We start from the raw sequence: 15,722 nt of genomic DNA, 5'->3' as shown, positions 1-15,722 counted from the left end.
GGACGAGGGTTTCAAATCATAGTAGAGTGCATGTGGTACCTTTGCGTTGCCATTACGTGATGTTCCTAGAAAAAGTTGGTATTCCCAGAGCTTTCGTGTGAACACAACGAGAAATTGCAGAATAGCAAAAAAAAAAAACTAATTTAGAAGTGACTGATGTACTCCATTAACGTCTTCCTCAAATGGAGGGCTTATGCCCGAGTTTTTTTTTTATTTGGAATTGTTGGTATTCGAGGAGGAAATGCAATTACCTTGCTTATTCGATTTTCTACCGATATCCGAAGAGAGGACGACGCTTTTCCATTTCATTGTTTGTTTGTGAGGTTCATTGCCTCCCTCTACATTGTTTCCTATTTTGGGATTCTTTTCTCACAGCACGAGTTTGGGCAAAGTGATGATGCCCTTAACTAAGATTCTATATCGCGTTGTTACCCATTCTGTTAGAAGTTCCCTATAATTGAGGTCCCAGTCTAGTGCTTCGCTGTTCTATGCGGCTTTCCTTTGAGTTCCATAGTTGTATCTATATCTTTTTTTTGTGAATACCTCAAGCAACTAATTCTATGGAGGTGTGATAAAATTTACGGAATCATCCGTGAAAGGGTGAATTAATGGAAGAAATTCCACAATGCTTCATTAATGACTTCGTCGAATTGGCACTTTCCCATTAAGGATTACACAACCTTTTCTTTTCCTGAGAACGTCCTTTCTTTGTTGATTTTTCTTCCTGGACACACGGTTGAATTTCTCTTGGAACGGTTTTGCTGCTTCGCTTTTTTTTCGATAATGGGATTTTTGCCAAAAGTTCCATCATTTAAAAAATCACAGGAAGTGGTTATAATGAAGGTTTTACACCGCTTTACGGAACAAGATCTCGTCATCTCTTGAGCTATTTTAGGATATATGTTTTCATATTCATTAATTTTCAGTACGTAACAAAATTTGAAGGTATGAGTGGTGTTTTCTCCTTTTTTTTGTGATTTCATCAATAGTCCACAGTCGGCAGTCGAGATCCACACGTGTATTGTTTTACAAATGAAGTTGACTTCAAATTAGCAATGCATATCCAATAAAAAAAATCAAGTCAAGTTGAGTTATCAAGTTTTTGAGCATTTCTTTATACACTTGGCGCCAATTCATCTTTGGTCATTTTTGTGAATGGAGGGCACGTAATTGTTTCGGCCATGGGAAGTAATTTGCTGGGTGTGATGTGGCCTTGGTTACCGCTGTTGTCCTCCCTCGAACCCTATCGTGAGTGTTTGTTTACAGAAGAACGAAATCACGCACAACCTCTTTTGTGGTGATTTTATTTAAATGTGTCTCTTCGTTATGGTTATGGAATTTAATCAACGATATCTCTTCGCTCATGTTTATTTGGGTTCCTTCTATATAAAAGGACTGCAGTTAGTAATGTAACCAACTTCATAAGTCTTTCATGGGGAAAAAAGAAAAAAAGTAATGAAGCTGTGCAGAGCTCTAATGATTCTTGTTCAGCTGTAGTGCTCATGCTATCATTTATTTATTATTCGTTTTTTAACGTGATGTCCACTTATGCGATGCGACCTGAAGGCAGCGTATCAAGACTTTAACGTGGTGCGGAATCTACAACGAAGGCGTAGCATACGTGCAGTAGAACGTGAACACAGCTTAGTTCCGCTCACCTTTCCCTAATCGCTGTAAAAAAAAACGGAGTGGAAAATTTGCGACAATTCCGGTTGCAACTCTTCACGTTTGTGCGCTCGCATTATCCAGGTCCTTACGGTCAAAGGTTAATGGTACCTCTTCACCATCTTATTCAAGTAAAACCAACGAAAGGCTACTGAAGGGACCGGAACGTGTACCTATTAGTGCGCTCCAATGTACCTAGTAGGAACTGTAGCGGTTCCTACGCCGTTTTTTTCACGACGATGAAGGAAAAATAAGCGGAAACCGCTGTGTTCCCCAGTCTACTTACTACTCGAATTCAACGCTTTTGTGTTGGGTTCCGTACCGCGTCAAAGTCGTGATAGGTTGGCTTTAAGCAAAGATGAAGGAAAAATCGAAATGTGACCGAGTGGCGTTGTAAGCGACGAAACAAACTCGCAAAAAATCGTTCTTTAGTTATTGCCATAGAATTCGAGCCAGATCAACTGGCTACTAGTTTCCGTAATTATTGAACAAAAGTCAGAAACTAACAGTCCAATTCGCAGCAGCCCTTTGCTGTTGAAATGTGCTGGACCAATATTTGGGAAAAGGCGAAGTTAGTTTCTGTGGCTAACAAACACTTCCTTTGCCCTATGGCTAGTCTAAATCGTACGTGCATTGCGAACGTTCATGTAAATAATATATAAGTGCCTGCCACCGTGTGCAGGTGTTTATCCCCAGCTGAAATGTCGAAAGTATTCCTCCCTGTTATGGAGCTTTCGCGGATATTGCCGCAATAAAATCGCGTTCGGCATTCGTGTCAATTATGCACGTATTGCAATTTTCGGAAGAATTTGCATATGAGAGGAAATTGTGTAGTATATATCCTCGTTCACATCAACATATAGTCGTGGAGCTTGGAGAGAACTTCCTATCTCCTCTATGCAGAACAAATTCAGCTCTTTTCACAAAGACATGTGCTAAACAAATATCTTTTTTAGGTTATTTTGAGATACAGATAGGTTGTGGACTGCCACAACTTTCAGTAATTCCTGAATTACACATTTCTTCGTCATATGGTACCCATGATACGTCTTGGCAAAACAAACGTTTCACCATTTTTCTTCATGATTTTGTGGTTTTAAATCACTTCACTTTTTAGTCCAGACGATATATTAGCAGAATTAGTTGACAAATTAGTGTAGAAAAAAACAGCAGCAGTTGTTCTTGTGTTACAGAAGAATTAATCAAAAGATCCATCCTCATATGTAAGCTTTTGAGATGGTTTTTTTCCCCATAATCTCAACTTCACACGCGTTGCTACAATTGAAATCTATAATAAAATTTGCAACAAACGTCGCTAAGTGTTTTTTTCTCAGCTGTTTTTGATGGAATTGTATGAAAGATGACCTATTCGCTTCCGTACGAAGACGAAATAGCTGTCCGTTGCCGTATATATAATAAATGCGCCCGATAAGTGCTTTCTGAATGGGTCTTAGTAGATGGCTTATCGAGTTTTTCCACTGCAGTCATGCTTTTGGATGCTACGTCTGTCATTAATGGGAAATACCTGTCTCAACATTTTTTTGAAACAAAAGAATCACTTCAGCTGTTTTCGTGTTTTATAAAAGTCTATAAAAGTCATGAAAATCTGATCAAAAATAAAGTGAAGTATTCAAAGAAAATTAAGACTAGTATTTAATCTCGACTCTGCATGGATGATCTGCACCATTGGTAGTTTTTAGGATGGATAGATTCTGAGGTATTTGCAGGAATAGATAAGCAGCATTAATCAAATTGTCGATAATCCTGACAGGGTCATGGTCATTCCGTACGCAATGGATACCGGCCATTGATAGTACCTGTGCACTGCGCTAAAGCGATGCGTATTTCATGTGACATGTGTGTTTTGCTGGTTGTTTACGCGAGTTGTAGTGGCAAACGGACGCACCGACGACGGACGCATCGATCCTTCCTGCCCTTGCCCACTGCTTCGACCTCACTAAAATACTGAGCAAATACTTTATTCATGTGATTGTTTTGTCATTTGCACTTTGATGACGATAAATACGTCCATAGGAGTGAGTGCAACCAGTCACATAATAATTTCTGACTGTAATAACTACGTTAGCGACAGTCAGTGCTAAATATGACTATTTCGTATGATTCTGCATGCTGATTCCCCGTTAACGACTGTTCCCTGTTTCCTGCGTAATGTTTACTTTCTCAATACCATATCACATGTCCTGGTAGTCTGTCTCTATCCAAGGAACTGACTGACTCTCTCGTTGCGCTTGCTGACTCGATGCAGCTGCTTTGAACAGGCGTTGTAGGTTTTTCTTGTCGGATGGACATACTGCGTTCAGTAGACACAGTAGGCTTTGATGATTGATGCGCCTAACGCCCATTGTTCGCTTTCTTTCTCATGCCATTCCCTTTCTCTTTTCACTTCATTAACATTTAACTGGAATGTTTGCTGTTCTATAGTTTTATCTATAATATTTACATTTGTGGTTTGGGAAAGGATGAATTAGGCACGTCCTGGAAGGGGAAAGGAAAAAGAAAACAGCTTTTCCATCTAAAAAAGTGTCACCACGAAACTCGCACCTGCGAATGGTTTAAGTTTTGCACAGATTTAGAATTTAAGTGCTGTAATAGGTTCTAATGAGTACCGCACCCTTTGTAAACAGATTTTATATGAATTAGAAAACAAGTATTTGTATGAAACCCACTGCTAATTTCTAGGTGGAGAGAAAAGCGAAAGCATACATCATAATTCCGCCTTTCTCGTCAATACTTCAAGTCCGGTTTCTGATGAAAACGAGTGTTTATCTGTCACTTTTAATTTGTTGTAGTCCACTAATGATAGCTACTTGATAACAAGTTTATTTAAATGAAGTGGAGTCGTGTTGTTCTTTCGCGGCGTCGTATTTACGTTCGGCCAAGTCTTTGCGAGAATATATCCACTTACGATGTCGGCTAGTCTCTTAAACCATCATTAAGCAATAGGAGATTAAGAACACGATGACTTCAAATCAATATCGGACGCTCTGACTTTGTGACTTGCGAATCTTAATGCTATTGCTGCTATGCAGATTCTTTACTGCGTTTTCGATCCTTTGTTCCATGAAATATACGTAGGTCCTGAATGCATCACACTTGAACATATCCGTTAAGTACTTCGTGCACTTCGTTTTAGTTAGAAACAGCGTGTGTACTTGACATTTAACTCGGCAGCATTTTTCTTCTTTTTTCCATCCACTTCTTACCTCCTGAGTGTTTTCGAGAACGATATCTTTTGAATGAGTGGGAACCCAAGGTAATACGATTCTTTCCTTCAAACGTTGGTCACAAATACTAGGAACACATTTTTTTTTTATCAAGGTTTGTATAGTCAGTTTAAAACGACATGAAACTCCATGTAGTTGCGTAAGCGGCTGCGCATGAAGCGGTGCGGTGGAGCTACTGATTCGAATTGAGGTGGGACTAACGCGAGCTGCGATGAGCGATGGGTGGTGCTAGCAAAGGTCCTCCTCGATCCCGACCGCTACGCTCCTCCGCGCCGTTTTGAGCGCAGCCGCTTACGCAGTTGCAGCGAGCTTCATGCTGTTTTGACCCGAAATATTATTTGTTAGTAGTTGTTCAGGGAAGTATTTCTTTACCATCGGCAACGGGAGAAGAACGGGCATGTCCTGCATGTCCTTTGTGGAGCGCATAAATCACAATAAGGAGTCAGTGCCATTTGATTACATTAGGGTCAACATGGGTCGATTGGAACTGATACGGTAGCGATCGACATCGATTTGATAAAGGCGGTCATGTGCCAGTAGTGAGGGCAGGCAGAAAGGGATGTGCTAGCTTTTTAAGGTGATTGAAATGTATGTTGAGTTGTTTAACCGGCTATTAACTACTTTTTAATAAAATCGAAAAAAAAAGAGAAAGAGTAGTTGAGTAGTCTAAGTTTGTGTGAGGCTTTTATGTGAGAGTCTTTTAAAAATATTCGTCACTGGACGTTATGATAATACCGCATTCCATTACCAGTCCTGTTTCTATAAGAACCCTAGTTTTCGTATTCACCATCAGTAGCATTTGGCGGGCGCTATACCGCCGCATGATTTATAAATATTGTATCAGACGCTACAACTTAGTACTCTCTCTTCTCTCAACTCAAGCAGTTTTATTATTGGGTCCTAATGCAGAGTTGCACAACACGTGAAGTTCTCACTATTACTTTTTGGATAGATTTAGATTCGAATAAAAGCTTCATGGTCCAATTATGCATGATATTCGATATTCTTAAACAATACTGGTGTTTACGCTAGATAATTCTTTCAGTTTCATAGCCGCTCTTAGCCAACGAACGAACGATAAGGATAGAATTTTGGCTGATTCTGCGGTTAACGACCGTTAAAGCATTTTTTGTGTTGCACTATATAGTGTGGTATGTGAACTGTGTGTAACATTACGAGAAGGAGACACATCGTAGAATCCAGTAGTTAATTGTTTGCCGGGAATCGGCCATAAACCAACACTGTTCAAAGGATTCCTTTCTTTGTGCTGATAAGACCAAGTTAGAAATTCAGCAGCGTTCGTAACAGGCATTCATATGCGTCGCATCGTTTTTATTGAATTTTTTATTGTTACACATGAGAAGACGATGTTTGTTTCAGTGAAGAATGATGTCGATTTCTCTTCTGCTAAACAATTTTGTACGGTATTATATTTCTATAAATAGCTGTACCAATTTTGTTTTCTGGTTTTTACGAAGTACTTCAGAAGTTCAATCTGCCATTGCTTCCATCTGTCCTTTATTTTGTCATACGCTTAGTGATCATTCGCAGTATTTCACGTTAATGTTTATTCGAAAACGGTTCTTTTTATATCTGGATGTACTGTAGCCATTCTCATTCCATTTTCGAAGACCATAAATCCTCAACGAGAGTGGTCATCAATGCTTTCATTTCCCTTCGACTTCCCGACCAAACATTGCAAAATAAATGAAAGGAAAAACTTCACCTGCGTGCATTAATTGCTATCATTACGTCTACTCGTTTCTGCTTCTTGTGATGGTTGCGTTTGAAACTGCATGGTTTTTTTTTGTTTCTTATTTTGACTATGCGTTTTATTCAGATGACGACAGCAGTGTCCGGTTGTAAATTCTGCGACATAGCCAACTACAAACGAGATCTACATCTTAGGGAATCAGATAAGGTGCGTTGTTACCACCGTCCTTCCCCTGAGTTTTTTTTTATTTTTTCTACACATCCGAGGTCACGTTAGGCCACTGTTGTGCTAAATTCTTTTTCCATTTGTGCTCCGTTAAAGTCGTTTGTACTTTACCGCACACATCTGCCACTGAGTACCTCGCTTTTCTTTCTCTTCCACAATCACCTTCTCTTTTACCTTCGGATGTGTGTTCAAATGAAAAACGCGCAAAAAAAAATTTTTTTAATGAGAAACACTTCAAGCAGGCTGACCACAACTGGTTTATATCTTTTTCTTTTTAAATAAGGACCTAATTAAAATGTTTTTGAATCTCTTTCGATGTGGTTTCTTTTCGTAGGACGTTCCTGCTGTTATGCATTTTAAGGAGATGCGAGGTCGCTGTAATCAACAATAGTGTTTGTTTTGTCACGAGCGATTAACTTCATACATAAACATTCCCAGCCTCTCACATATTTTGGCGATGAACATTCCAAATAGACGAAGTTCAATAAATTGAAAAACATTGTGACTTTATCTTCATGTCATCGTTAAACATGTGTTTCTTTGCACTAAAAGAGTTGGAGAATCGATAGCGAATGATTTTTTTTGTGGCGCCTCCGATCTCTCATAAACTTTATTGAATGTGGAGATGTCATGAATCAGCAGCTGTCAAAAACTTCTCGGTCTCACGTCTATTGTTGTTAAGAGCAATTACGAATAATAGGGAACGGTTTCAGTGAGACACTTTCAATTGTTCATACATTAAAGATATATGTACTTCGAACTCACTAGGCCGGATCAATGACACAATTTATGAAACTGCGTAATGAACTAATAGTTACCATGTTCTGCTAGATTATGCTTTGAAATGCTTTAGGATGTTTGAACTTCATGGTTAAAAGTTACATCTCAACACTTCTCAGGATTCATGGCTGATCTTTCCTCGATGCGTCATGTTGCTATTCTGTCGAGATGTGTCATTCATTTTATTTTCTCATGAAAAACATACCATCCCATTCTCACTACTGTATTCTCCACACTAGTAGAGGTATTACTCAAATACCTGACTAGAAACGTATTTTTATTGTCTCCGCCGGTGCGTATTACTCATCAATCCAGCAACTAATTTTTTCGTGCGCCAAAAGCAAAGATCGAATGAACAAGGATGAATTATATTACCGCATCATTAAATAATAAATAAGCAGTGCGAATAACGGAATTACTCTTCATGCTACTTAAACCTGAAGCAACTGTCTTAAGATGAGGTTCGTTTTTATGTCGCAATTCCAAGCTACATAAATAAATTCCATGCCTACCGAACTTTCGAGCCTCTTTCGCACCCAGGATTCCTGTTCAGCGCTGATAAAACGTCAGATGAAAACAATTTCCGGTTAATATAGCCTATTATCCTTGATGAGGACTAGTTGTGTTGGGCAGTTAGAAATAACTGTAACATTGTTCGCATACTTTTAGTGGTGGGCCTGTATTATCGATATGTTTACGGTTAGTCATATTTTTAGATGGTCGAATTATGCTGCAGTCGTGGAATGCGTGTGAATACATAAGAGCAATCAGAGTATGTATCAAAAATGAATCTGAAAAATATTGTATGGTTTAAACAGTATCCAACTGTAACAGGAAAACTCACATTATTTAAATTAATGAAGTTCAATCTAGAATTCCTCTTGCAGTGTGTGATTATTCGCGATATAAAGCCGAAAACTCCTCATCACTTTCTTGCCGTGAGCAAAGCACATATCAACAAGCCGACTGATCTCACCGCCGCCGACATACCCCTACGTATGTTTCGGTTCTCATTATTACAGCATACAGTAGAATGACTTAGATTTTAAACTATTGGATTCCGCTCAAACAGCTCTGATTAAGTGATGGATATGGAAAAAACCGGTCGAGAGTTTCTTCGTGCTGAACTAAAAGCAAAAGGAGAGGCGGATACCGTGGAAGACATGCTTCGAGTAGGATTCCATTGGCCACCGCTAATCACCGTTAATCATTTGCATATGCACATTTTATATCCTATTAGAGAGGTAAGAATGTAGTAGTTTTCGTGAGATTTTATCGTCGATTTGATGGTGATCTTTCAGCTTGGCTTTTTCTCTCGAGTTCTCACTTTCCGCCCTGGAAAAATCTTTCGAACAACAAGTGAGGTGATTGAGGAGCTAAGAAAGAGCGCCAATATACCGGATCCTCTTCACGGTATGTTTCTGGATATCATTACTTTTTTATGCTCTCAGTTTTCGATTACATCTAGGTAATCCTGCAAAGGATGATGAACCTGAAGCTCTGCCAGCTCATGCTGTAGCAAACTAGCAACATCCCAGGCTGTCTGTACACCATTGCTAACGATTTCTTGAGAGATTAATATCGCGATCATTCTTATCATTCCTATTTTTTTAATCGTTGTATATACATATTGATGTTGTAATTGCATATAACGAAAATCAACTTTTAAGACGATAGTTTAAGGTAGAATTTATATCCTGCATCGTTAACGTAGACGTTAAAGATTATGAAGTGATTAAGGTTCTCGTTCAAATGCACCATTTCTCAATAATTAAATTAGATTATTAAGTGCTGTTTCATGGCTGATGATTACTGTGAGCGTAGCGCTTTTCTCATTGTTAAGATGAACATCCTCGAAAATATTGGTGCCTAAGTGTCCTATTATTTTTTCTGTTTTTCTGCTTCTATTGTGTTAATGTGTATATATCAATGTATATTTCTCGAGAGTCGTTTTCACAGCAGTACAGACCCATATTTTAGAATTACGACAATACCTAGCAATTCAAAAAATTCCAAAATTGGATTCCAGATATGTTTAAAGATTCCAGAAGTCGTATCTTTCTACAGTGAATACTATTACTGATAGAAAAAGGAGAATCAAGAACCGCTTGATAGATTGACACATAAAAGCCTGGAAATACACATGAAAAATCCAATTCATAGCTACTCTCATCGTTTCTCCGGGAGTTGAGTTGATTCAACGATGACAAAAATCCCAGATTTGGTAATATTGTCTTGAAATTCTATGTGGACCTGCTTCTATTAACTGGGACCAAAAGTTTCCAGATTATCACCGGATCATCTAGATTTCCATTGACGTTACTGCTGTGGCCATCACAAAACCGTTCAAACCATTTAGTGCTGCAGGTTTAGGCCATGTTCCAGAATCAAAAGTAGTGCAGATCCAAATTTTCAATTTGTTTGGGCTCATTTCAGATCTGATCTTTTTAAGGAAACACGTCTGAGTTACGGAATGGGCGATCGAGACTTCCGAAACCATGCCATGTACAACTGGGAGCAAAATGAGAACGGGTGCTTACTGCACATGCACACATTCTCTTTTTGCTTACACTTGGCTTGAACGACTGGGATTCATGGTGTAATCGGCATAAGCTGCTGCGGTTGAAGTGCCGTGAGGGGAGTTTTGCTCATCTCTATTGTCCCATTAGAGCTAACGAGGGTCCCAACTCGATCGCAGCCGTTTACGCAATGACATTCTTTTTGAGGTCGTTGTGACTCGACTGTATGTAGCAATGAGGCGTGGTGCGTCCTCGAATACTTTAAAATAAAAAAGAAATCTGTTTAGGAAAGTAAAAAAAGAGCTTCCAGTGATGATTATGATTAACTGGACAAGACCTCATTGATAGATTGTGGTTGCATAGACTCCACTAAGCACAAAACAATCTTAACTAGCATGGGCTCTGAGGTTTAAATTTCTATGTGAGTCCGTAATGCGCAAAATAAGTACATGCGCCTACACTTTCGTGTGCGGGGGCACGTGAACCGTAGGTTAGCGTAAGTGATATAATCATCGTCTCCTTAATTCGATTGCGGTGACATGTCCTATCCGTTGTCACACGCGCGAAAAAGTGCATTAGCGAGAGTGTGGCGGTCTTGCGTTGAAAAGAAGAAGCTAGCGTATGCTAAGTAAATTTGCTCGCATGAATTGTGGAACCAACAGAAATCAAATGGCACATACGTGAAACATCAGCAGATTGGAAATGTTTTGATGTATACCTCAGTCTTAACTGAAGGTGTTTTCAAATATGACAACTACTATAGATTATGAAATAATATTTCTTAAGGACAAATGTAAACCAACAACAGTATATTCATTCGAGTACGACGCAACAATAACAACAATCAGTTTCGTGTCAACAGCTCCGAAACACTAGAACAAGTAGAATCTAAACAATATGAAAAAAAACAAAGAGCAACAATAATATAATCACTGAGGTTTCCGTCCACTCTGTCTCAGCAAGTAATTTCTCAAACTTTTCTGTTGGTCACGGAACGATCGTTGTCGATTCTTTCCTCTGACCTAAAAAAAAGACGAAATAAGTACTCAGTAGCGGTTTTACTTTTATTTTATGCTAGCTTTCGTTAAAAAAAAGATGATGAGGATTTTCTTTGGAGTACTGTTGTAGATTCTAGAGTTGGAGCTTACGGTGAAAGGTTTAAAAAAAGCAAACCTTAGCCTTAACCATGCCGAACACTTTCTTCTTTGCAAGTTCTCGATTTGTTCGACCAACATGAGGACCCTGTAATGCAGTAATTGTACAACAACGCTAGTAAAAGACTTTGTAAGGAAGAAGCTGATCCAAAACAAAAAAAAACCACGTATAGACGTGATAAATTCGATAAAACAAAATTACTAACATTCTTTTTAGGTCTTCCAAACTTCACATCCTCATCACGTCCTTCCCTTACGTCTGCCAATCGCTCCTCTTTTGTTTGTTTCCGCTTCTTGTGGAATTGTTCTATGTCTTTTAGACGAGGCAATCCATCACCATCACCACGCCTAAAAACAGAAAAATTAAAAGAATTCAAAACGATTTCTAAAAAAAAGACCATCCTAGTGCCAACCTTTCCATTCGCTCTCCTAGTTCTTCTATTAATCTTACGTCATCATTCTTCCTGTTGTTTCCAAGTTGCTTTTTTAATCGTTTCTCCCCAATGAGCTTTTTCTTTAGTTGATATAAACGGATTTGCTTGAATTCTTCCTGCAAGGTGGTAGTGGACGATAATACGAAAACGTAGACTGGTAGAATTGAAATCAAACCTGTGTAAGTATTCGATCAGTACTGATTAACTCTGCTTTCTTCTTGGGATCAAGTTCGCAATCCTTCGATGTTCCCATCGTTGAACTGCTCTCTTGATAGGACATCTATAACAATAAGTACGACAAAATCTAGAATATTACAGTTGTAAAGCTAAAGTAATAAGAGTACCTCTACTTCTGCACCATCTTCCGAACACTCATCCATGATCTCCTAAAATAAAATAAAAAAATTTGTGCTATAATTCATCATGCAAAATACCCAAGAACTGCAAAGCTATTCTGAAATGCAATGTACTATACTATTCAATAGTGAATTCAAAACAAAATAGTAAATTTAAATTGAGGGTACGTAAGACAACATCGAAGAACATTGAACACTGAAAGATACAATCTTAAGGATGAGATTTGTAAAAGGATTGAAATGGAATGCATGTCCAAGAATTGCTGGAAAGGACCAAACCTCATCATCATCTTCGTCATCCTCTTCCTCTTCTCCGTCGTCGGTCTCCCATCCTTCATCATCCATTTCTTCGTCATCACTCTCATCCTCTATCTCTTCATTTTCTTCATCTTCCTTAACGCGTTTCTTCGCGGGAGCCTCGTCATCAGAATCAACTTCATCAGTATCCACGTCTACGAAAGATAGTTCAACTGCTTCACTGTAAAATATATGAACAACTAATCTGCACTTACCACTTATCTCGATGCTCTCATCGTCTTCCGATTCATCCAGCTCCATTTCACCCTTTTCCTCTCGATGCTCTTCCAGTACTTCTGCGCCGGGCACGAACTCTGCTACCGCAGGCTTTGCGAATCCAACAAATCTGCAGGATTCAAAGTAATAAAAAAAACGCAATCGAGTAAGAGTGATACGTACTCCTTCTCTTCTCCACCATCAGTCCGTCTACCACGATCTTTTCTAGCCAGCAAACGTGGATTGACCGCACGAAACAACGTAATCAGAGCTCGAGCAGCCATGGATACGTTCTTATTTTTGTACGTTTTATACTGAAGTGTTTAGAAAATGAATTATGTTCATATTAATCACTATAATATTGAACTATGTAGTAAAGAAGAAAATAAAAATACTAAAACAGAACCTCGGCTAAATCTCTAAGCAGCTCTTCAGTAGCTGCAAAAGGACAATTGACGAATATTTCTCGGATGGCGTTAATGCCTACTGTGATTGCTTCTGGAGAATTCCTGTAAATTCCGTGGTTCTTTATAAAGGCAATAAAAGTAGACGAAATCAGAGAAAAGAAAAAGTAGAAAATCCTAGCATAATGTAAACAAAACCGAAAAGAAATAGTTTGCTAAATAACACTATTCTGTCTTCACCTGATGACAGAAAAGGAAAACCAGTTTCTCGACCACTAAAGATGAAATACAATAACAGATTGTTGTTGTTAAATGATAGTAAATAAACGCGGGATTAAATCAAAGAGGAACAATGAGGTGTCTAGAAGATAAACGATAGGCGTCAAAAAATCAGAGCAATAGTATAAGGCAACCCACCTATCCGTTACAAAATTGTTAGCAATAGTGCGAACAAGCTGTTCTACTGTATCTGGCGGAACCATTTCATGACAAGCTTGTGCTGCATACAGAAGAATTCGAGTAACCTATGAATTATTTAAATCATGGCTCCTGGATTGAATGCGTGCTTCAAATTTTATTACCAACATCTCTTTGTTTTGGTTGCAAATACCGGTGCAAATAGGAGTAAAAGCTGAGTGTATGCAGACGATGCACTCCTATAACTCTTGCACACAGCGCAATACGGAAAAGTCGGACCTGCAAATCAAAATCAACATCAAAGGACAAGGTGTGTGACCCAAAACAATCGCACCTCGTATTTGTCGATTTTTTTGCTTTCAAGCATGCGGAATAGCTTGTCAGCGAACTCTTGAGGATCGTACAAGAGCTGAATAGCCAGCAAATTGCACTCTTTGCTACGGCCTTCTGCAGAAAAAATCATTAAATTGAAGGAAACATCAAATTTTTGTTGAATGGGACTACCTTTTTTGGCTTTTTTCTTCTTATTTATTGCCTTTTTTGACCTTTCGAGATCCTTCGCTCTCTTCCTAGTTTTCTTCGCATGGCGGAATGCAGTCATTACTTCTTTAATTGTTTTGCGTTCTTCTTCACTTTCGCTGTCGTCGTCGCTGACATCACTCTCACCATCCTCGTCTTTCTTTGAGCCCAAGAAGAATTTCATAGCCGTCACCTTCAAGACTATCAGTGCGACAAAAAATAAGTTACATGCAAAAAAGAACTGCTGTTTCTGGGCTGCTGCTTTGTAATGTGAGATTGTGATACTGAATATAAATATAATGAAGTATACATGAGCTTTTTGCTGTTCAAAGGTATTCTTTAGCACTTTTGCGAATTTTTGAAAAACCTTATAATTCCTTCATCACGATTATACGCAGGCCCTGACATAGCAAAAATTTAGGTTACATCTCGTTTTGATTTCTAAAGAATTATGCTGCAACAGAATGAAGCTTTGCTTCTTCTTCAGCAAAAACTATAAGCGACCAAAACTTTAGAATTCTCATCACCTTCGAACATAGTCATACAAGTTAAAAAAAAATATGAGCAATCATACCTGGATTTTTGGGACCTTATGGAAGCAAGCATCAGCAATTACATTAGCACATTTAGCATCGCGCCAGTATTTCTTTCGGAAAGCGTCAATACAGATCAACTGGGCTGCTCGTGCCACTATTGCGCGGGAATCCTAAAAGAATAGAACATTGAGCGGGAGATCAGATGCGAAAGAAAAATAACGAAGACAAAACAAACCTTCATTTTTGCAAAGCAGAAGTTTTGGATCTTTCCTAACATCTTAATATCCTTCTTCTGATTGTATAAACGCTTTAGAAGAGATGACATGGCTCCAATAATGAATTTTCTGAAAATGAAGTTTAACTTAGAACTAATTGAATTTTAAAGTCATGGTGAAGACCTACCTTAGTTGTTTATCCTCAATTTTTACTAATTCGAAAGAGATATCCATGAACTCTATAGGATCTAAAAGCCTTTGATTCCTCAACAGTACAAGGGCTTTACAGAAGGACATCCTCACCTAGAATTGAGGTATACAATCAGAATATTGTGATGATGAGGTGAAAAAAGAAAATGTATATAAACCTTACGTGAGGATCAAGGCCATTGCCTTGTTCACGCAGGACAGCTATCATGTGAGAGGAAAATTCCTTTGCTTGTTCTAAACAAAAAAAAAAATTGAGTCAAATGTGAACTGATGATGATAATACAATCGGAGCTCACCTGGGTAATGCTTTGCAAGACCTGAGAGAAAAGTTACTGATTCTAGAAGAGGTTGTAGTTCCATTCTGTGTTGTTGTGGTTGCAAATGAAGAAGTTTCATAGTGTGAAGATAATGTTCGAATTGCTCTAAGAACTCCTAAAAAAAAGTCGTGAACTTTCAAACAAACTAAACCACTTTCTTACAGGATCAGGATTGCACTACGGAGAAAGGCTCCTTTAGAAAAAAAACAGAATCTCACTACACAAATAGCAGTTAAATAGTATTTGACAGTTGCTAAATTTAAGTGCTGACCTCTCTATAGGATTCCGGATCTTTTCGAATTATTTCCATCATAAGTCCAAGATTTCTTTCGGACATCGTGTAACGGCTATTCCTTAGCGGAGCAGCCATAGTTGTCATGATAACCTGGAAAAAAAATATAAATCTAGCATATATAAAGAAAATTAGATGACGGCCTTACAACACTACTATTCACCTTGGAAAAACACATATTAGTTTGGTGCATAATTACCTGCGGTT

The 15,722-nt window shown here is 38.5% G+C and overlaps 2 protein-coding genes across 2 annotated transcripts; one reads left to right on the top strand and one right to left on the bottom strand.

Annotated features, from left to right (window-relative positions):
- Positions 1-6,750: 6,750 nt before the first annotated feature.
- Positions 6,751-9,156, top strand: RB195_016300 (uncharacterized protein; the record flags this gene model as incomplete). Its single annotated transcript, XM_013437697.2, has 5 exons — positions 6,751-6,831; positions 8,517-8,625; positions 8,713-8,873; positions 8,931-9,042; positions 9,098-9,156. 5 exons carry the CDS (start codon positions 6,751-6,753, stop codon positions 9,154-9,156), a joined length of 522 nt encoding a protein of 173 aa, XP_013293151.2.
- Positions 9,157-11,077: 1,921 nt separating this feature from the next.
- Positions 11,078-15,602, bottom strand: RB195_016299 (uncharacterized protein; the record flags this gene model as incomplete). Its single annotated transcript, XM_064207393.1, has 20 exons — positions 11,078-11,170; positions 11,322-11,390; positions 11,509-11,650; positions 11,716-11,852; positions 11,912-12,016; positions 12,081-12,122; positions 12,372-12,544; positions 12,605-12,735; positions 12,789-12,919; positions 13,012-13,114; positions 13,427-13,533; positions 13,595-13,705; positions 13,761-13,873; positions 13,931-14,138; positions 14,520-14,651; positions 14,717-14,825; positions 14,884-14,999; positions 15,070-15,140; positions 15,203-15,338; positions 15,495-15,602. 20 exons carry the CDS (start codon positions 15,600-15,602, stop codon positions 11,078-11,080), a joined length of 2,337 nt encoding a protein of 778 aa, XP_064063274.1.
- Positions 15,603-15,722: the final 120 nt, after the last annotated feature.

Source organism: Necator americanus, chromosome V, assembly GCF_031761385.1.
Source record: "Necator americanus strain Aroian chromosome V, whole genome shotgun sequence".
Classification (NCBI taxonomy): domain Eukaryota; kingdom Metazoa; phylum Nematoda; class Chromadorea; order Rhabditida; family Ancylostomatidae; genus Necator; species Necator americanus.
This window is presented reverse-complemented; position numbering and strand designations above follow the sequence as displayed.